Source organism: Pithys albifrons, chromosome Z (genome assembly GCF_047495875.1).
Source record: "Pithys albifrons albifrons isolate INPA30051 chromosome Z, PitAlb_v1, whole genome shotgun sequence".
NCBI lineage: Eukaryota > Metazoa > Chordata > Aves > Passeriformes > Thamnophilidae > Pithys > Pithys albifrons.
The window spans coordinates 48,309,430-48,329,519 of record NC_092497.1 but is presented as its reverse complement, the minus strand read 5'-3'; the positions used below and the strand labels follow the sequence as shown (position 1 = coordinate 48,329,519).

Genomic DNA, 20,090 nt, shown 5'->3' with positions numbered 1-20,090 from the left:
TTCTGTTCCTTTTGTATGGTGGATCTCTTCTCTACCCTTCCTGTTTTCTTCTATTTGTATTTTTAAATTTGGGTATTTAAATTTGGGTATTTTCCTCAAAAAATCTAGTTGCAGTTTATAATTAGGCACTACTGTAAAGTAAAGGTAGATGTGCATCTTGAAGAATTTATTACCCCTGTAACAGTAGAATATCACCCATTTTATAGTCTAATAAACTACCTAATGCCCCTTTTTCAGGGCTAATATGTCAGTAGAGGACTGGTGAATGTGTTGTTACATGCATTTCTTGTAAATACATGAATGCAGATCCTGTGTCATCTGCCTTACCATACTTTATTTAACAGACGTTTGCATTTCTCAGGCCCCGAGATTTTCATTTTCATCAAGGCCATGATACAGAGAACATTTCATGCCTCCTTTGCTTGAATTGTCTTTGCTTCTCTCCATTTGGTTTTTCCTTCTGCAGAAACAGTAAAAGTAGGACAATGAACCCATTGCTTTAAAGCGGCTGCTGAGCACATTTTTATATAGCTGCAGTCATTAATCCTTCTTGCACCAGTTAGTATACCGTTGATAGCACTCTAAAAGGCATTTATCAAGAATTTAATCACAGATAGTCCAAGTAGTTTACAAAGAACACTTAAGGAGGGAAGACTGGCAGAGGAAAAAATCCCAGGTATGTGGTATTTAGTGTGATAAGACAGACCCTAACTTGTTATAATGTATAATTAATATACAAAAGAAACAAGCATGCAAAATGGAGTCATAGTGTGTCAGAACTGATTTATGATGTCTGCAAATGTTTGGTACACAGTTCAAAGATCTTAGCAGAGCAGAAAGAATGGAAGAAAAACCCAGGTGTACAGTAGGAAGAGTTCTTGCTTATTAATGCGTTGATTTCAATGCAAAAAAATGCACTGAAAAAAATGTTTCGCCTCTACTGTTAGAAATAAGTGGTTGTAGACTGAACCCCCACTTTATTTCAGAATTACTCTGTAAGAAAATAAAATCACAGAGCAGGAAAATAAATAAATTAACATTTTTGAAAACCTTAGAAAAATGTTACAAATTGTTATTCTAAAATCTGTCATCCTAATTATCTGCAGAGAACTATTAATTGAATTCAGAAATACAAATCATCATCAAATTGTTACAGGACATGTACAGTTTGAACTTATTTGTGATAGCTGATCAAGGCAAGGCACTGAGTTCTTTATAAATGAGATATTGTGAGAAAATTACTGCTTTTAGTTTAGAAAGTGTTAACTTGGTAGTGTACCTTTGCAACAGGCTAAGAATATGCATGCAGACAGTTGCTGCAGAGCAGCTGTTGCAGGGTATCTGTCTGACATGCCACAGCTTGCTCAGGTGTCAAGAATGGCACAGGGATAGCAGACCTTATCTCCCAGAAGAGATGTGTACTAGGTGACTCTATGGAATTCATCCTACTCTTCTAACTCTATCTGTTGTACCAAAGGGAAGCTAGTTGATGAAATGCCTTCTGAATAGGGCAGAAATTGAAAGCATGACTATTTGCTGTAGTTGGCTTAAGTGTTAAGTTCCTGCATATTTTCTTTTTCATGAGAACAGCTTAACGTGCATTACTCAACCATGTTTCTATAATTTGTTGGAACTCTCATCCATTTTCCATCCCCTATCTGACTTGTAGCATTTTAGTTCCTGCATAACTATTCAGCCACAGTGCCCATGGAACCAACATGCCTCCCCTAGAGTTGGACTTGGGCAGTAATCTGAACAATAGTATATGGGAAGGTGTTTGACGTTAAAAAGAGATGACAGATGTCAAAATGGCTAATGCTGTTTTATTTTCTGTGGTTCACTTTCTATTGAAAGTTAGTTACATGTAAAGCTAACATGAATTAATGTCATATATATTATTTAAAAAATTAGATAAAAATAGATAAAATATAGCCATATTAATTTACTTACATGTAAAACTAATGTGAGTAAAACTCACTGCTTGAAGTTTCCTCATTGTAATAATTTTCTTCATACTTATTAAACCTGCTGGGAGGTTAAATTACGTATAATTTCTGTTCTTACAGTTAAAAGACTGCTAAAGGAGTGATAGTTTTAATGCCTTCCCAATAAAGCCCTGCAGTACTCTTCTGGGAGTCTTGTATCGACAGATAGGTACAACTGTGTGGAACTGCCTAAATCACAAATACAGCAGTTGCAGCAATGCAATCTAGCAGGAAACTTACCATAGTTGTGAATAAGTGAATTACTGACCTCCCTTTTAAGAAAATTTGCTTTCTGTGTTCAGTTCTGAGTGATATTATAAACCTCTGGATTTTTGCCAAAGTGAGATGGTAGCCATATACTGTATTGTTCATGTTGATAGGTGCTAACTTTGCAAGCAAAGCAGGATACTGACCTGTCAGGTTTGCTCTGCATCTTTTCCACTAGAGAAACAACTTTGTGTTGTTTAATATAAACCAGACAAAGTAACATGAGGAGCTGAAATTACTGCACTTATAAATGATGAGTTATTTGTTCTTTTGAAATGGAAAACAAACACCATATAACAGTAGAGCACTGTTTCTTAGTTCATCCTAGTTTGTGCCTTTTCAGCAAACAGCTGTCAACGCTTCTATTTTTCTTAAAGTTTAAATAATAGAAGCAAAGTCACATTTTTATTAGCTTGGTCTGTAGAGATTTTGAATGTTCCTATCCTGATGGAAGTCTCACTTAATTACTGTGTGTATATAAAAGCACATGTTTGTCTCTTCTGTTTGTTGTGGTACAAAGGATTTCCTTGAAAAGTATCTCTTGAGCTATTTTTGTAGTATCTTAGCAGAGGCACTATGTTTGAATAATTCAGTGGCATCAGCAAGGAATAACTGCAGCTGAGTTATGGACATGTTCATTTCAGTTTAGCATTGAAACTGTAAGGCAAATAACCCACTTTGAGTAGTTTTAAGTTGAGCTGACAGGTGTATTCTGAAAATCGTGGACAGTTTTCTGGGAAAAAGACTTTAAAGTTTTCCTCATTTAAGTTCAAAGTAACACTGAAACAGCTTATCTTAAGAAATAGGAATACTTCTGTAGTTCAATGGCAGTATAATGACTTTGAATGTGTAATATAACAGACATTATTTCAAGTAAATGAAAACCTACACTGCGGCACTGTGATATTGTTTCTGAAGTTGAAAAAGTAAACTACTGCAAAAATTACATCTGTGGGCAATTTTTAGACATTTTGCTCCAGCCTGTGTCCATGTCAGATCCATTGTGCTATGTAATGCAGCACTTGTTAATAATGATTTAGCAGGAAGTCAGTGAAGTATGTTCTTCTGTGTCTAGAAATTACTTTCACATCTAAAGTAAGATGGGAGAGGAGAAGGGGAAAAGGAAGAAATTGGTTCTTGTAAAAACAGAGTAATTAGTGACCAAGGCTGGTGAGTTATGTAGTTTTGAGGTAAAATTGCAGGGTAATGACTAATATTGCAATCTGCCAAAAGCTTTCTGCACCTAGTGAAATAGACATTCCTTACTAAATCATTCCAGCAAAAGGGCTTAATCTGCAGAAGGAAGATTCTGAAATTCAATAAAGAAATTTTTTCTCTTTCTATGAATTACTGGGTTTGAAGAGATAAAAACCCCTTACTTTGTGATTTTTGCTGTTGCGCTTTCTGTTTGCAGTTTTTGTTACAGAAGTCAGAATTCACATTCTCATGAACAATTTAATTTGTCCAAGACATAAGCCTCTGAGGAATGCTGCTGTCTATGTACTCAGTAGAAGTTTTACAATTTTTAATAGCCAAAATATTTGAGAGATTCCTGTTTCACTCAGCTGACCAGATCTCTTCACAAAAATAATTTGCAGTGCTTCTATGTGAGATTCAACAAGATAAAATGGATTTTTACGGTACAGACATAACTAATTCATACTGGATTACAGTTGGCAGTGAGACAAAATTAGAATATAAGATTAGAAAATAGTGACTCTGTTTTCTGTGTTATATATATGTGAATGTGTGTGTGTATATATATCTACATATCTGTATATATATGTGAATGTGTATATATATATATATATATACACGTGTGTGTGTTTATATATATAGATATACCCACTCAAACATATATATCTATATATGTGTATGTATATCTAAGGGATTTGAATATGTGCATATGCATATATATGTGTACTGTAGAAAGAGCTATATACAGGCAGTGATGCAGTACCAGAGTGCTATGCATAAAGCTATGTGGTAGCAAACTATATCTATAGTTATTTTTTGCCATCTCATTTCTAGAGCACTGTGTATTGCCACTTCCAGTGATTAAAAGGGGAGACGTATTTTAAAATAGATGTAAATAAAAACTCCTAGGCAAACCAAAACAACAGTTGAGGTGTTTTCCCTTCTGGTACTTCAACTTCAATATGTATTTTAAAGGTGGTCCATGCAAATGTGAATGTTTGGCAATGTATTAATAAAATTAGAGGATCTTACTGAACTGGGTACATATTATTATATTTGTTGTGATAAACATGGGAGCTGACAACAATAAACACTTAAGATACTAAAAAATAATGTATTCCCAGTAACACTGAACAAAATTTTGCAAGTCTTAATATTGAAAAAAATACAGAAGATGACTCATATGCAATGTGTGGGAAGGAACAGATACTACAAGTGTGTGAAATCTGATTGTTTCTCACAATCAGTCTGAAGAGAGAAGAAAGTAACTATTCTTCTCTTCTGACTTTAATCCCATGACAGAAATAATTCCTGCCTTTCACTGTTCTTCCCAGTTTTTTAATTCCTCTGGGTAGAAATAGACCAAGACAGTACAACTTTTAAAATGTGGATGCATTTATCTAAATTATTGTAGCCATTATTCAGGGAATAATTCGTTTGTTCAGTAAGATAATAGGTTTTTGATTGCAATTTGCTACACTGTAGCTGTATACCAGCTTTCTTTAACTTCTGGATTGTTGTTTTTCTTTCTTTTTGTTGTTTGATGTATTTTAAAGAAGGTACATTTTTCCCACAATGAATGCAACAATCAAAATCAGTCATCAGTAAACTATATTTTAATGTTTTAATTTTTTTTTTACAGAAGGAAGGAGAAAAAAATCACAAAGTCCGACTAGCAATTGGAAATGGAGTGAGAATGGATGTATGGAAGGAATTTTTAGACAGATTTGGTGCTATTAAGATCTGTGAGTTTTATGGTGCTACTGAAGGTAACATTTGTTTCATGAACCACACGGGAAAAATCGGATCTGTTGGACGCACCAATTTCTTTTATAAGGTGACTATTTATCTACATTTTCTTTAGTTAAAATAATGCTGAAAAATTGTGTTTCTCATTTTGACACTGGGACATGGAACTGCAGCCATAGATCCAAGGTAAATTTTTTAAGATAGTTTTTGCAAGGTTAGTCGATCCTCTGTTAAAATCTTGGCATCCAACTCAGTTATACTTTCAGCTGTAACACTTAGAGTTCACAAGGGTCAAAAGGCCTTGTCTCTTCTCTGACAGTGGAGTAGGTTCCAAGTATCATTTTAAATCACATTAGAGAACAAAAGAGAAAGTTGAATTTGTTTAGCACTTAAGAGCTCATTATATGTGAAATAAGCACACAAATGTCCTATTCTGATTTACTGTTCTACAGATTATATTGAAGATGTTTTCATATAGTATATTTGCTATGTAAATATTTAGCATAAATGGGAATTAATAGTAATTAAAATACAGTAGTATATAGATATAACTTTAATAGATATTTTATACCTAGGTGCAATTGAACGTAAGTAACTCAAACTACATCTAGTCTGTATCATTCAGAAATGTCAGACATAACACAATACAATCACTGTTGAGTAATTGTGACAGAGGGTAGTTGCCAAGATTATTAATTTTAAAATGCTACACCCCTTTATTTACTATCTGCTATATGTATTTGGGGTGTTCTAGGTTACTAACACTAGAAAAAGAAATTATGTATTCCATTAACCTTGAATATGTCTTGGAGAGAACGATTACATATTATTTATATTACAAATGATGACTTTTCCTTCATTCTTCTGAATTAAAAAAAAGAATTTATTTCAGCTTGAAATTCACAGATAGACTTTTTTCTTTTTGGTCCTATTAATACAGTCCTTTAAATTATTTGAGAAGTCCCTAAGTAACATGTGTTCCAAGCTTTAGCAAATAATATGAAAGATTATTTAGCAAGGCATTTTGCAAGGAGACTACATATTGAACATTTTGTTGGTTTTTATGCCAGTTTTTATTATTCTTCAAATAAACAGTACTACATGCATCGCCTAGAATTTTAAACACCTGCTGATTTAAGTGACGTTTGTGTCCCTGAGGGGGGGCGAAGTGTCCTGACGAATTTTTTTTTTAGAGTATGATGTAAACCCATTGTTTGTAAATACATCAGAGGTATCTTCTGATGACATGCAAATAGGTTTCTAGGCAGCATATGTTCTAGGGTCCACAACTTTACTACAGCATCACCACATTACAATCACCACAGACTGCTTTACTAGCTGGGGCCAGAGGAATTCTTCGCTTCTGGTACAGGAACTCAGACTGAAGAGAGGAACATGGAAACACTTAAAAAAGCACCACAAGAGCTAGTGTATTTTTCAGGAACTTTTGGGAGCTCAGGAATTTAAGCAGATGACTCCACTGATTCTCTGCTCTGTGTGTCTGATGCTCTGGACTATGCGCAGTAGCCATCCGATGATGATGGGTATCTCTAGAAGGATACAGATCCACTACAGAAAATCAAGAACCTGGAATTTAGGCACCAGGAACCTTAGAGTTGATAATAATTTTTGTTTCAGACTTTTCTAAGCCACATGCCTTATAATCTTATGAAATTTTATGTGTTCCAAAGCTGAGTAAACTTGTTTTTGGTATTGCAGAACTTCTGGTAGAATTTTGTCATAAGTAATTAACCTTTTGGACATACCATGTAAAGGTTACAGCAGATAAAGGATTAGACTTGAAACTACCTATATATTTATTTATATTTATTTTTAATCAGGTAGTGTAACACAAACAAAATAGGTCTTTTAATGATCTAGATAAGTTTGTTTTTACTGAGGCATTTGTGGTGGTTTTTTTTTTAAATACATTTTATGTGTTGTAGATTACTAAACAATGCATTCTGAAGCGTAGCTGTTCTATTTGTTTTACTGCCAAGGGTTGAGGACAAATAATTGTGATAAAATAAAGGTTCTACAGAACACATATTTTCATAAAAGAATCGAAAGACCTAAGTTAATAGAAAGAAACAGATGAATGTTATAGCAGTTGCCAGACATCCAAGAAGTCCCTGTGTTTAAGATGCTAACTAGAAGCAATGCTTGCATTTGTTTGTTTTCACACTCTGTTCTTTATATAAAAGGGATTGGTTCATGTGCTTGAAAGGCTCCCTGTGGTATATGAATAAATCTTTCAAAAAAGATGTTTATATGGAGTCAATGAACAGATAAGTAGAAGCCTCTGAATAGCTTTTTATCTGGTAAAACTTAAAATGTTTTACAAAGAAGACAGTGTATACATTAACATAATAATATAATAAATTACTGGTTAATCCTTGCATCTGATATACATATGTATTTAGTTAAAATTAATTAAGTTTGTTATTTATGACATATACTATGAGTGTATTTACATAAATGTGATATGGGAAAAATCTGTAAGACCCTCAGTTGTGCCAGATATATATGTGTATATATATATATATATATATATATGTAAATCTCTTTCTTACACCGAAATAAATTCTGAGTAACGGCAGACAACAGGGGAGCATGGGACTAATGAGGAAGCTTCCAAGAAGGACTAAAAATAACCCACAGCAAGGACAGCATGTTAAAACCAAAAAGTAGTCCAAACTTTATTTGTAAATATAATTTTTCATTATTTTAAGCACAGGTATTCAAACTATTTCAGGAATCTAAATCTTTTACTCACACCTATATAGATCAACGTCACCTTTAAGCTGAAAAACATTTAAATCTTACAACAAATCTTAAATAACTTTGACATATAAAATGCCTTTCACAAAGTAATGCGTAATTAGTATTATGGAGTTTTCTCATGCAGTCATAGAACTTAAGTGGCAGAAGAGATACTTTTAAATATTTACTGTTTAGTTTAAATGTAAAAAGTTAGTTTTAAGCAAATTTTGAGACCCTGGAAAACTGGATGTACAGGAAGACTACTGACAGGTGTAAATCCAAGCACTGGAAGTTCCTAAGTTCATTGGCCAGTGAAAATTCATGTTGTTTCTACTCTTTTGACTAGTTTTGAGCTAAAATAGTCTACGGTACTACAAGCATATTACAAGGTATTGTATTTTTATATGTGGTTAATATCAATCATAACTGTTTTGGTTTAGCTTTGCAAAATGCCAGCTGCCCAATAGTCTGTCAGAGTCTGTCCCCCAGGGAAAAGGAGGGCATAGAGAGAGGAAATAAACCAGAACTGAAACATTAAAATGGCAAGGTTTTTATATTTACACAGAAGAAAGAAAATTCAAAACAGAGTACAATATAACACATATATATACAAATGTGAAAAGAAACAGCAATGACTCTACCAAGTTGCCCAGCCAAATAACACAGATTCCAACCACCCAGATGCACAAAAAAATGCCAAAAGACTCTTCCTGAGAAAGCTCCCAGCAAGAGAGGAGTAAAACCAATAATAAGATGCTACTTCCCTAGATAACACAGCCATGGGGGTGGCAATGAGGTCTAAGCACAAGCGGCGGCAGCACATCCTCCTGGCAACGGGCGAAAAGCAAAAAGAGAGAGAAGCTCCACCTCCCTCTCTTTTTATACTTGTTTTCTCTAACAATACTATGCTCCAGAATATTTTTCTTCTATTTCAGTTTTTAAAGATGCTTGAAACTAAACCTAGTACATGTAATGATTTGTTTTATATAGAGATAGTCTTCCAGAGTATCTCACCACTAAAACAAATAAGTAATAAAAGTCAGCAGCTTGTGGTATTTGTTTTCTGTTAAAGGTTCTGTCAACATTCACTGTAAATGGAAGCTTTAGGAATTTCAAAACTATTTTCAAAACTTTTGTGCAGTAAACTTGTTATTAGGTAACATCCAGGCAAGGTAATAGACAATCATGTTGTAGATTAAGTTATTTTAAATTTCAGCTAGCTAAATTATGCTTTTTGTTTGTTACATTTATGTGGTGCTTCAGGGAGTAAAATGTAGATTAAAACAATGAATATTATATGCAGTATTCTGTGAAAATAATATGGTAATGCTTCAATGGTTCAGGTCCTCTTCCCCATTAAATTTTAAAATGAAGTAAACCGAATGTAAGTCTGCATCCAGTCTAAATAATTTGCAGTGGAGCTTTCATTTTCTAGTATTTAATACAAAAAGCAAACTGCTTAGAATCATAGAATGATTTCACTTTGAAAAGACCTTTGCACAGACACAGCTGTTTGCACAGACTCTACGTGCATCTCTAATACAACATGTGATATTTTCTTTAAATTATGTATTTGCATGACTGTTATTTCCAAAACCTAACTGGAATAGGCCCAGCTATACTCCAAAGTTGCAGGCACTAAAAGATGTATACGTCAACATAGTTATATATAGTCATATATAGTAAAAGTCTTAACAGTTTCTAGATGATCTCAGATATTAAATTACAGCTTCTGAGTGTTTCTAAAAATTTAAACTAATGCTTCATTCCTTTAGAGCTCAGTAGCTGTATCTTGTCAACATACTACTCTTCCTGATGCATTATTTTAAGCTATCCTAATAAAACAAAAACACAGAATAACATTTCATTTTACACAATTTCATTTTTATTATTTATATTACTCATTGCATTTGGTCTGTGATACTAAACCTATTAAAATAATAAATGTCAGTGTAAAAAAGAAAGTGAAAAGGAGCAGTAGTTAAATTTAGGTATTCAAAAGAAATGATAAGAAAAAAGTTACTGCCAATCTGTTTCTCAAGAATAATACAATTTTTTTTTAGCTGGGGAAATGAGCTGACTTTGGAAAATGCCTATAATCTGAGGTTAATTAAAAAAATTACCATTCATTTCATTAAAATTGTGTCCCATTCTTTAATCATTTTGCAAGCTATGACCCTTTTTCCTTTGATCAACTGTTAAAAATACCTTTTTGTTTCAGACTTATGGTAGAAGGAACACACAGTGCTGAACATTGAAAAGACTCAGTGAAACAATTTTGTCCATGTGAGACTGAAATTGTGGGATTGATATTTAAATAAAGTTGCTATTTATTCAGACATCCTTGAAAACAAAACTATTTTGTATAGTTACAGCAGAATTTCAAACTAGGACAAAGCAATTATTCAACTCCTCATCCAAATTAGTTGCAAAAAAGTGAAGTGGTTTATGTTTTAGCATCCTACTCTTCACTTCAGCTACTTTCAGAAAACTGTCCTTAAATTATATTGCATTTCTTTATTGTGAAGACTTCAGGTGTATATTCATATGTTTTATAAAATTGTTTCCCTGATTGTCAAGATTTCTCCAGAGGATAATTACATATCTTTGGCTTGACTAGCTGTTAAATATGGCTGATTTATTTCTTTATGAAAAGGGAAAACAGAATCCCAAATTTGGGAGGCTGTCTCCTTAGAATAGTAACTGCAAGCAGAGTAGTCCAAATAGTATCAGGCATATGGTATCTGTCAGTGTCTCTTAAAGGTCCAGTTTGGATTCATATCACAGTAGAAAAATTAAGCAAAATAAGACTTAAATGCTGTATATTTCAGAAAAAGAAACACTGCAATTTTTAGTTTTGATGAGAGTATCTTGTCATCTCCTTCAGCTTACTTGGAGCCACGGGAGTACATACCCTTCTGCTGGTGCTCGCTTTCCACTGCTATTCACCGTTCTGAGAAAGTGTGAGGAAAGAACTGAAGCTACTTAAGCAAGAGTAAAGCCCAACAGGAATCGGGTTTCCATTTGCAAGAAGATTTAGGCCTTTCCTTTGCCAGCTGTTTTCAGTGCCAGAACACCTCGAGAACACGTATCAGTCATCACCATTAAATGTCACTTAAATATGCTTCTATTATCCTGACTCATGTGGGCTCTTCCACTGATAATGTGGATCCCATAATTTATTTGTAAGAAAATTAACAGAAGGACAGTTCTGTGTCTTTGTTTATAAAAATGTTACAATGTTGCTTACCTCCAGGAAATGGCATAAGTTTACATACAGCATATTTTCAGTTTTAAATGAAACTGCATTCCTTTTTTAGGTGAGCAAGACTGGAGTACAGATTTACTTGCTTGCTTTTGCTGCCACCAGATGTCACTGTGTAGATGAATAACAGGACTTTTTCCCTTTTTTAGCTTTTTTTCCCATTTGATTTAGTCAAGTATGATTTCCAAAAAGATGAACCAATGAGAAATAAGCATGGTTGGTGTGAAAAAGTTAAGAAAGGTAAGTATGTGTATACATAGGATATTATGGCCTACAGATTTTAATACAAATACTGCAGAGAATTTTTTTAAGGAGCCTTGCTAAGGTGTTAACACAATATGCCAACATCAGCTATTACTCTTTGTTCTGAGAAAAAAAAAGCAGTATAATTTTTGACCTAAAACAAAACATAATTAAATGTACCAGTGCTGACTCCAGAGGAACCCAGGAGATCTTTGGATATATTCATAGAAGAGCAGTGTTCAAAAGCGATGATTCTTTGAATACATAGATAGTGACATCTGTCTTTCTTAAAGGAGGTTTGCACAGGGAGATGGTTGCCTAAGAGATCTAGAGGAGAGACACGTGGATTAGAGCAAATGGTTTTTGGTGAGAGATTAAGTGTTTCTGACTAAGTGATGTGATTCAACTTAATTTTAACCAAAAATTAACAAAATTATTTGATTATAGCTGTCCTCAAAATACTTATAAAATATTTCATGTGTGATGATTATACCATTTTTCAAAGTGTTTATCAGATACTGAAGCATCTGTTGAACTGTAGGAAGGTAATAGCTGAATCTGAAGCAAGAAAAAGTCACATTAAAGGTCAGGCAGACATCTTTAACAGGGAGTTGAAGCAGATTTTTCAAAGGAGTTAAGAGATTCTCCCAGAGTTGTTAATCAAAGTTGTGCACTTTGAAGAAAATATATCCCTGAAACATGATGTTTTATAGGAATTTTTCTCTAGGGTTGTCAGGCTGGAAAGGGAATAGATGCTGTAATTCGATACTTGGTCTCATTTTTTTCCAGCTATACCACTCAGTCTAATAAAAAGTATTACCTCTGTCTATAGTCTTTGTCTTACCCATACCCTGTATCTTCAGAGCATCATGGCTGCAGTGACACTACCAGTGGACTAAATACTTTCAATTTTAACACTACCAATTGATGGAAAAATAGCACAGCTATTTGCAGAGGAGGAAGTCCTAAGTTAAAAATTTTGCATATTTTTGGAAGCATTTTTATATATTTTCATATTTATAATTCTTGTCTCTGATACAAAGTTTTGCAACTCTCAAGGTTTATTATTCACAACTTGCTCCGAAAAGATTATTTCATACAATTATTCCACTTTCAGCACAATAACACCTTGATACACTACACGCCTAACAGGATATTTCTTTCCCTGTCCTACTATTTTTGAGGGAAAAAGAAATTATTTAAACTTCCATATTTTAATCCAAAAAGTAAAATGATGCTATATCATTTTAATATTCCTGTGAAGAGTTCTCAGAACTTCTGAAAGGAGACTAAGTAGGGACTTAATGCCTGGGTTGAGGACCTACTTTTTATTAACACTAGTTTTTCATTGAGAAGCTGGTGAAGTTGAGATTCATAATTGGAAATTGAGTAAGACGTGGGGAGTGGGACATAAGTTGAACTTGAATTGCATGCTTTGAGAGGGTAATAAATGTACTAGTTAGCTTACAAAGGATAGGTGACAGTTCTGGGTGAAAACTAATGAGTCATCAGGAAGAAGTATAAATTCAGAATTGCAGTGAACAATATCATAAGTAATGCCAAATACAGGAAATCTCCAGTAGGTTTATATTCTTTTAACTTCTCTGTATAGGTGAGGCTGGTCTTCTCATTTCCAAAGTCAACACGAAGAACCCATTCTTTGGTTACGTTGGCAATAAGAGACACACAGAAAAGAAATTACTTTGTGATGTATTTAAGAAAGGAGATTTTTATTTTAATACTGGAGATCTAATGATTCAAGATCAGGAAAATTTTCTGTATTTTTGGGACAGAATTGGAGATACCTTCAGGTATAATTATTATTTCTTTTCACATTTCATTAAAAATATGCAGAATAGAATAATACTGTTATGTTTGGTTTTGCAGAAGTGTTCAGTTTACTGTATTTTGATGAAGTTTATAATGACCCTGATGTGGATGATAGGGGCTTAATTTTGTCACAAATGTGTAGTTGAATAGCTCATTTCCAGATTGTTTTGTAGGAATTCCACTCTTTGAACATTCCTTTCAGCAAGCATATAACTGCGATGGTTTTGCTGTGAGCAAGGAAGTTGAATACTGATGTGGAGGGAAATGTATCAAACAATAGAGATGATAGAATTAAATACATGTAAAAATTCTGGAATCAACTGTTCTAAGCTTTCAATGTTCTTTACAGTGTTCTAATACCCAGCAACATTTGAATTGCATGTGGTCTTGGGGTGATCAGGTCAAAATACCAGTGAGACATGTGAATACATTTAAGGGGATGTTGGTCTGAAATGAATGAAGCTCTTACTAATGTTAATGTTTTTAAAGAGGAGATATCTATATGTTTTAATGGGATTATTTTTTCCCATTTTAGATGGAAAGGGGAGAATGTTGCAACTACAGAAGTTTCTGATGTTCTTCTAATGCTGGACTTCATACAGGAAGCAAATGTGTATGGTGTGTCTGTGCCAGGTAAGTTTTTCTTCCCCTAGGTTAGTTGATAACCCTTGTAACTCTTTTTATTTCTTGTTTTAAACCTATGAATCACTTCTGATTGAGTAATACCTAGTTAAAATGTAAATTCAGATAACTAAATACGACCAGATTGTGAATGAGCCAGTGAATCATGCATTATTTCTATGCAGTGAAGTGTATTTTCAAAAAGCTATCTTGCATGAATTTGTGATAGCCACATGATATAAATTTAAGTGTAAAGATTTATTAAATTTGCATCTATGGAAAATCTGGGCATCCACATGTCCAAATAAAATGTCAACAATGTAAGAATAAAGTAACTCTAAAGGAAAATGTATGAAGACATTCTTTTGTCTTATTGCAGTTTTCACTTAGCCTCATAAAATAACTGTAAACAGTTACATTCCAAAACCAAGGACAAACTTAAAAAGAATACAAAGAGAAAAGTAAATAAATGATTAAGAAAGAAAATATGTTAATTTCTTTTTAATAACTTTTTTGTTTGTTATTTTTCATGAGATCATATGGGCTTGATTCTTATTCATTCTAAATCTTTTTAAAAAATGTGTACTGGGTCTAGCTGGAATAGAACTAAGTTTCTATATAGGAAGCTGTATGGTGCTGTGTTTTGCATTGGTGGCTAAAATGGTGTTGATGACTTAGCAATGCTTGGCTATCACTGACCAAAACTTGTACTGCACCAAGGCTTTCTCCCTGCAGCAAGTATGCTGGGGATTGGCAAGAACTTGGGAGCAGATGTAGATGGGACAGTGGACTGAAACTGACCAAAAGGATATTCCATATCATACAATGCCATGCTTAGTTATAAAAGCTGGAGGAAAGGAAGTGGGTAAGACGTTTGTGGCTGTGGCATTTGTGTTCCCAAACAACACTGCATGTTCTGAGTGAGGCCCTGCCCTGCAGGAGGTAGCTGGACATCTGCCTGAGGATGGGAAATATTGAATGAAGTCCTGGTTTTGCTTTGCTTGTGCATGTAACTCTTGCTTTCTCCATTAAATTGATCAAACTGCCATACATATCTTGATACGTGAGTCTTGCTTTCCTTCTGCTGCCACCCCATCTTATGGGAGAAGGGGTGAGCGAGAAGCTGGCTGGGTGTGTTTGGTTGTTGGCATGGGTAAACACAAGGAGTTTAAAATGTGAAAAAGGTGAAATTTACTTGTATTTTAAAGCCACACAATAAGAAAGAGTTTAGTAAATAAGACTCTGAAAATCAGATTCAAAAATGCAATAGCCACTCATTTCCTATACCTAATTTAGCACTCTATGTGACTGTCTTGATAATTGCACTTACAGATAAACAAATCAAGTTCATTACAAGTTTTGTAGTATTAGCAAAAAACCCAAACCAAACCAAACCAAGATAAGGTTTGCAGAATATCTGTCTTGTTATGACTAGCTGATAGTTAAAGTCTGCAGTTATTTTTGACTGCTGATGTTCATTGGTTTTCTATTTTGCTGACTTTTTCCCCCAAAGACACACAGTGCTCTCTCTTTCCAGACAAATAAATAAGAACTTTTAAACTTTCTTTCTGTTAACAATATTCAGATCCACAGTTTTGAGAAAAGATACTGGCAAGAGAGAGAGAGACTAAACTGAAGCAAAGACATAATTGCCTAATCCAGGAAAAAGGGTCATCACTTTTGTTTTTTGAGAGAGCAATGGTGTAGAAGTTTACCCTCATTTATTAATATCAGGCATGGGACTCCATTTACTCTAATCCACCATACTCATTTCCAGCATTATTGCTTAACTGATCACCTGAATTATCTCCAAATATGTGTAATACCACATAAAATATGAATGCAGTCTTGCATCTTGATTGAAACTCAGAAGATGATATATGACTACCAGTTTGCTAATGCACTACAGTTTTCTTTTGTAAGGTTCATCACTGAAATGTCAACTTCATTCATATTTTTCCTCCAGATTGTGAAGGAAAAGCAGGAATGGCCTCTATTACTTTAAAGCAGAATGCATCATTAGACTTGGAGCAAATGTATAAGCAAGTAGTGACTTACCTACCGAGTTATGCTTGTCCCCTTTTCTTAAGAGTCCAGGTAAGCTGCAGTATTGCACTGTGCATACAAACATCTACATCACTTAAACACAGAGGTGGCTAAGTGAATAACAGAAAGTGCTTTTTCGTGTATCACTTTAGTAGTTTTAGACCCAGTCCTATTTGTTGTCTTCGCTAATAGAGATTTAGGGAGATTAGAATCATGAGCATTGTAAAACAAAGAGATTCAGATTAAAAAATGTGAACAATTGCATCAGGAGAAAATAATCTAAAATCCATTTTATTCAATGGAAATGAAAGAAGAAAGAAGTAGAGCTACAGCAGGAGACATCCATCATGCACAATAAAACAAATGCTATTTTCTGTGTAGTATAATGACAAATGTTATAACATTTGGAAAGATACTAGGTAAATTGAGGAGGTAAATTTAAAATGTACATTATTTTCACCATGGTAATCATCAGTCATCCTTATTTGTGTACTACTTCACTCTAGTAATTGTCCAGTTGGGAAAAAAGTACCCCCACCCTCAAAGTTAAAAATAGAAATACAGTACAGGGACCTGCATAGGGCTACGAAAAATGGAGAGTATAGAAAGCATATGGTACTGATAATCATGATAATTGAAGTCTGATAAGCACCTCTGTTTCTGGTTAGTGTTTTGAAAACATCAAAACAGAAAAAATGTTTTTGAACATGTTTATGAAGGCATGTCCTACATCTGAGGAGCAGATGAAAAAAAATCATTAAAAGAGAAAATATAAGCTATGGAAATTGGTTGCCTAGCCCAACCAGAGATTGACTACTGATTCAGAATAAAGAGGGGAAACGTCTGTGAAAGACATTGAAATAAATATATCTATCTCATAAGTCCAATGATGCCATGAGAGAACCCAAAAACAGGACTCTGAGCCAGGTTAATGTGGGATAAGATAAAAAGGTAGATTCTTTAATGTCTAGGCTTAGGGTTTTTTAGGAATACATGATGACATCTTCGCCCCCCAGCCCCCCAAACGGTTTCTATGGTTTTTATAATATGGCCCTCCCAATCATTACTTTACACATCTCTCAGTCCAGTCCTTGGTTACACGTCCTGAAGATTTGAGTCTGGGCTCACTGGGACCCTCTGTCTTCATCAGTTCTTCCCTTCCTCTGGCTTTTGAAGTTCTTCCAGTGTTCTTAGACTCAAGGTTGTTGGCTTATGTTTGGTCTTGTTCTGCAGGCCCTTCTGATAGTCTTCACCTTTTCTGCGTTGAAGAGAGCCTAAACAGCTAAAAGAATTTGAACTATTGATAAATGGCAGAGGTTAGGATGTATAAACAATGAACTTGAGCTGCCAGAAATATTAACTGAATTTTCTTTTTTACTCCATTTACAAATACTTACAGAATCTATAAAAATCAAAAATTCAAAAATCAAAAACCCCTTTGGTATCACCAAGAAGATATCTTTTGCAGCAGTATTCTGATATGAACAAGTAAGATTAAACTTGAGAATGTTGCAGTAGTCAGTTCATGAAATTATGAGAACCTAGTCTAGATTTACACCTCTACCTATATACAAAAATCATTTATGCTGGACAGAAAGAATCTGAATCTTGGACATAGCATTGATATCAAGTATCTGGAATTGCAATTAAAATTTAAATGCCTACATTACAGATTAATTGCTGTTGGTACAGCTGTTACTAACCAAGAAGAAAGGTAGTGGGTGGAAACTTCAAGGGAAGAAATTAAAAATGTATTAAACTTGACCTGACATCTACTCGTGATTTAGAAGATGTCAGAATGTTTCTTAGACCAACCAGAGCATGTAGATACAATCTAGAGGTATACCTGGAGAAGATACAGTGTCTCTAACATTTTTGTTGGACATCATACTTAATTTTTCATTTTCAGAGATTGCTTGCGCATATATATATATATATATATATATATATATATATATATATATATATATGTATTTAAAATATATAAAGACAGAAGAGAAGATGATGGAGAGAGGTCATAAAGTTAGACTGAGTAGAGGTAGGTAGAATAGAGAAGAGAGTCTCACTAGAGGTACCTCCCACTGCTTTTCCAGGGGACACCATGGCACTGGAGTAGTCTGAAAACATAAATTGTAGGATCAAGATATGTCTTCCTTTGGACTGCCTGAATATGAGTATGGCTGATTTAGTATGTGATTCTTTCAAATCCTTTTTTAAGGTGACAGTGATCACAGAGAGAATTTCCTGAGTGTTATTATTAAGGAGTTCTTGATAATTACAGTTTGTACTCAGAGATTCTTTATGATATATAGTTTAGTTTTATAATGTGCTCAGTGAAGATGATCAAACACTTCAGGCAGCCTGGTGCTACACTACATGTGACACTAATCAGACATTGGACAGGGATGCAGAAAGAAATGAGCTCTAGCTTTTGTCCACCACACCTCCTGGTATTGGTCTGCAGCAACACACAAGTTCTAATTTTCCAGCATACTGAGTTAACAGTATTAATGTTATATCAAGTAAGATATTGAAAAACAAATGTGAATGTGAGCAAAAGAAAAGAAGCTTCTCTCTAAATAATATATCTTCTCACTTCTACAGGAAAAAATGGAAATGACTGGAACATTCAAACAACAAAAATTTAAACTCGTGGATGAAGGTTTTAATCCATCTACAATTGCTGATCCTCTGTATTTTTTAGATAATTCTAAGAAAGCATATGTCTTGTTAACCAGAGAAGTACATGAGATGATCTTATCTGGAAAAATTAAGCTTTAGTTAACCAAATAGGCTATTAAGGGACAGTCTGTACAAGGTACTGTATGAGAAAACAATAAAAGTAATTACCAGTACTTATACATAGTTATTCAGCATAATATTTTATATATTTGGTATTTAGATTCAGATATATCTTTTCTCACTTTATCATTATTTTTCATTAATAATTTTTTTACCTCTTGAGACAAATTTCTGTGTGAATAATCTATAAAACAAGACTGAAATCTATTTTATCTTAACTTTGGAATACAAATGCTGAATCCGATGCTTTTTCTTAGCACTAAAAGAACATGAATGATACATAGTATAAAACATGGTCAAAAAAGATTCAACATATACTTTGTAACATCCGTTGTCTAGAGAGAAAATATGCCAGTAACATATTTTTAAATGTAGTTTAAATTTTATATATACTTCTGAGTATGTATCTCAAGAAGTAAAGACTTGACAGTGGTTGAAAGGCAAAAAACAACTCTTCTGCAGAGGACTTTTCTGATGGAACATAAGATGAAAGAAACTGAAGCAGAAAAAAGGTCTCCAAACAAACTCAAATACTAACATCACTGCTGAGATTCACTGCTGAGATTTTTTTCTTTGTCATAATCCATGCTCTTTTATTTGCTAAACTGGCTGTTTGGAGTGTGAAATTCTCAAGACAAAGCAAACTTTTCTGAAATGTTTATCAGCATATCAGCAATAGGCAGAGAGAATCTGCATACTTAAGGGGGAAAATTGTTTATATAACATGAAAAGAGTTATTGTAGCACTTTGTCATTCATGTTGACTAAGAAATAACTTCCTTACTCTTGTTAATGACTGCCATAGATCATTATTTTATAAGTATGAAATATAGCAAAAATTTTAAAATTCTGTGTTCTAATAATTGCTTTGTGTAAGTTTTAAAATAAAGTATAAGATTATTTAAACCAAATACCATACTGTCTCAGTTTGATTTAAGTCTGATTGCATAAGTCTGTTTTCCAGCCTCTTTTGATACATTACATACACAGTATCCTCTTCTAATGGATTGTGATGCCATCTTCAATCAGCCAGGAGCAGTATTAGAGAATACTGAAAGGGTAACTCTCTTCAATACTGGGCATCCTAAGTTTCTCTTCCATTGTTTAGTAGTATGAAACCAGGTTCTAACAAAAGAGTAGGTGATTATTTTTGCAATTTAGTATATATATCTTGAAGTTTTCCTCTACATCTAAGGAGGGTCAATGATGAAAGAAATATTTATTTAAAAAAAAAAAGAGATATTGAAGTTATCATTTAGGGAAGGTAAAATTCTGGAAGGGTGAACACATATCCACTCTCTTGTACTACTGAATCTGGTACAA

The 20,090-nt window shown here is 33.8% G+C and overlaps 1 protein-coding gene across 1 annotated transcript in view; it reads left to right on the top strand.

The window, feature by feature from the left end:
• SLC27A6 (solute carrier family 27 member 6) overlaps window positions 1-19,673 on the top strand; it is a 37,928-nt gene extending 18,255 nt beyond the window's left edge. The window contains exons 5-10 of the mRNA XM_071581461.1: window positions 5,092-5,286; window positions 11,376-11,466; window positions 13,082-13,280; window positions 13,835-13,932; window positions 15,887-16,017; window positions 18,571-19,673. Coding sequence (XP_071437562.1) covers window positions 5,092-5,286; window positions 11,376-11,466; window positions 13,082-13,280; window positions 13,835-13,932; window positions 15,887-16,017; window positions 18,571-18,747 — 891 coding nt within the window. The 3' untranslated portion in view covers window positions 18,748-19,673. The remainder of the gene's footprint in view (window positions 1-5,091; window positions 5,287-11,375; window positions 11,467-13,081; window positions 13,281-13,834; window positions 13,933-15,886; window positions 16,018-18,570) is intronic.
• Window positions 19,674-20,090: the final 417 nt, after the last annotated feature.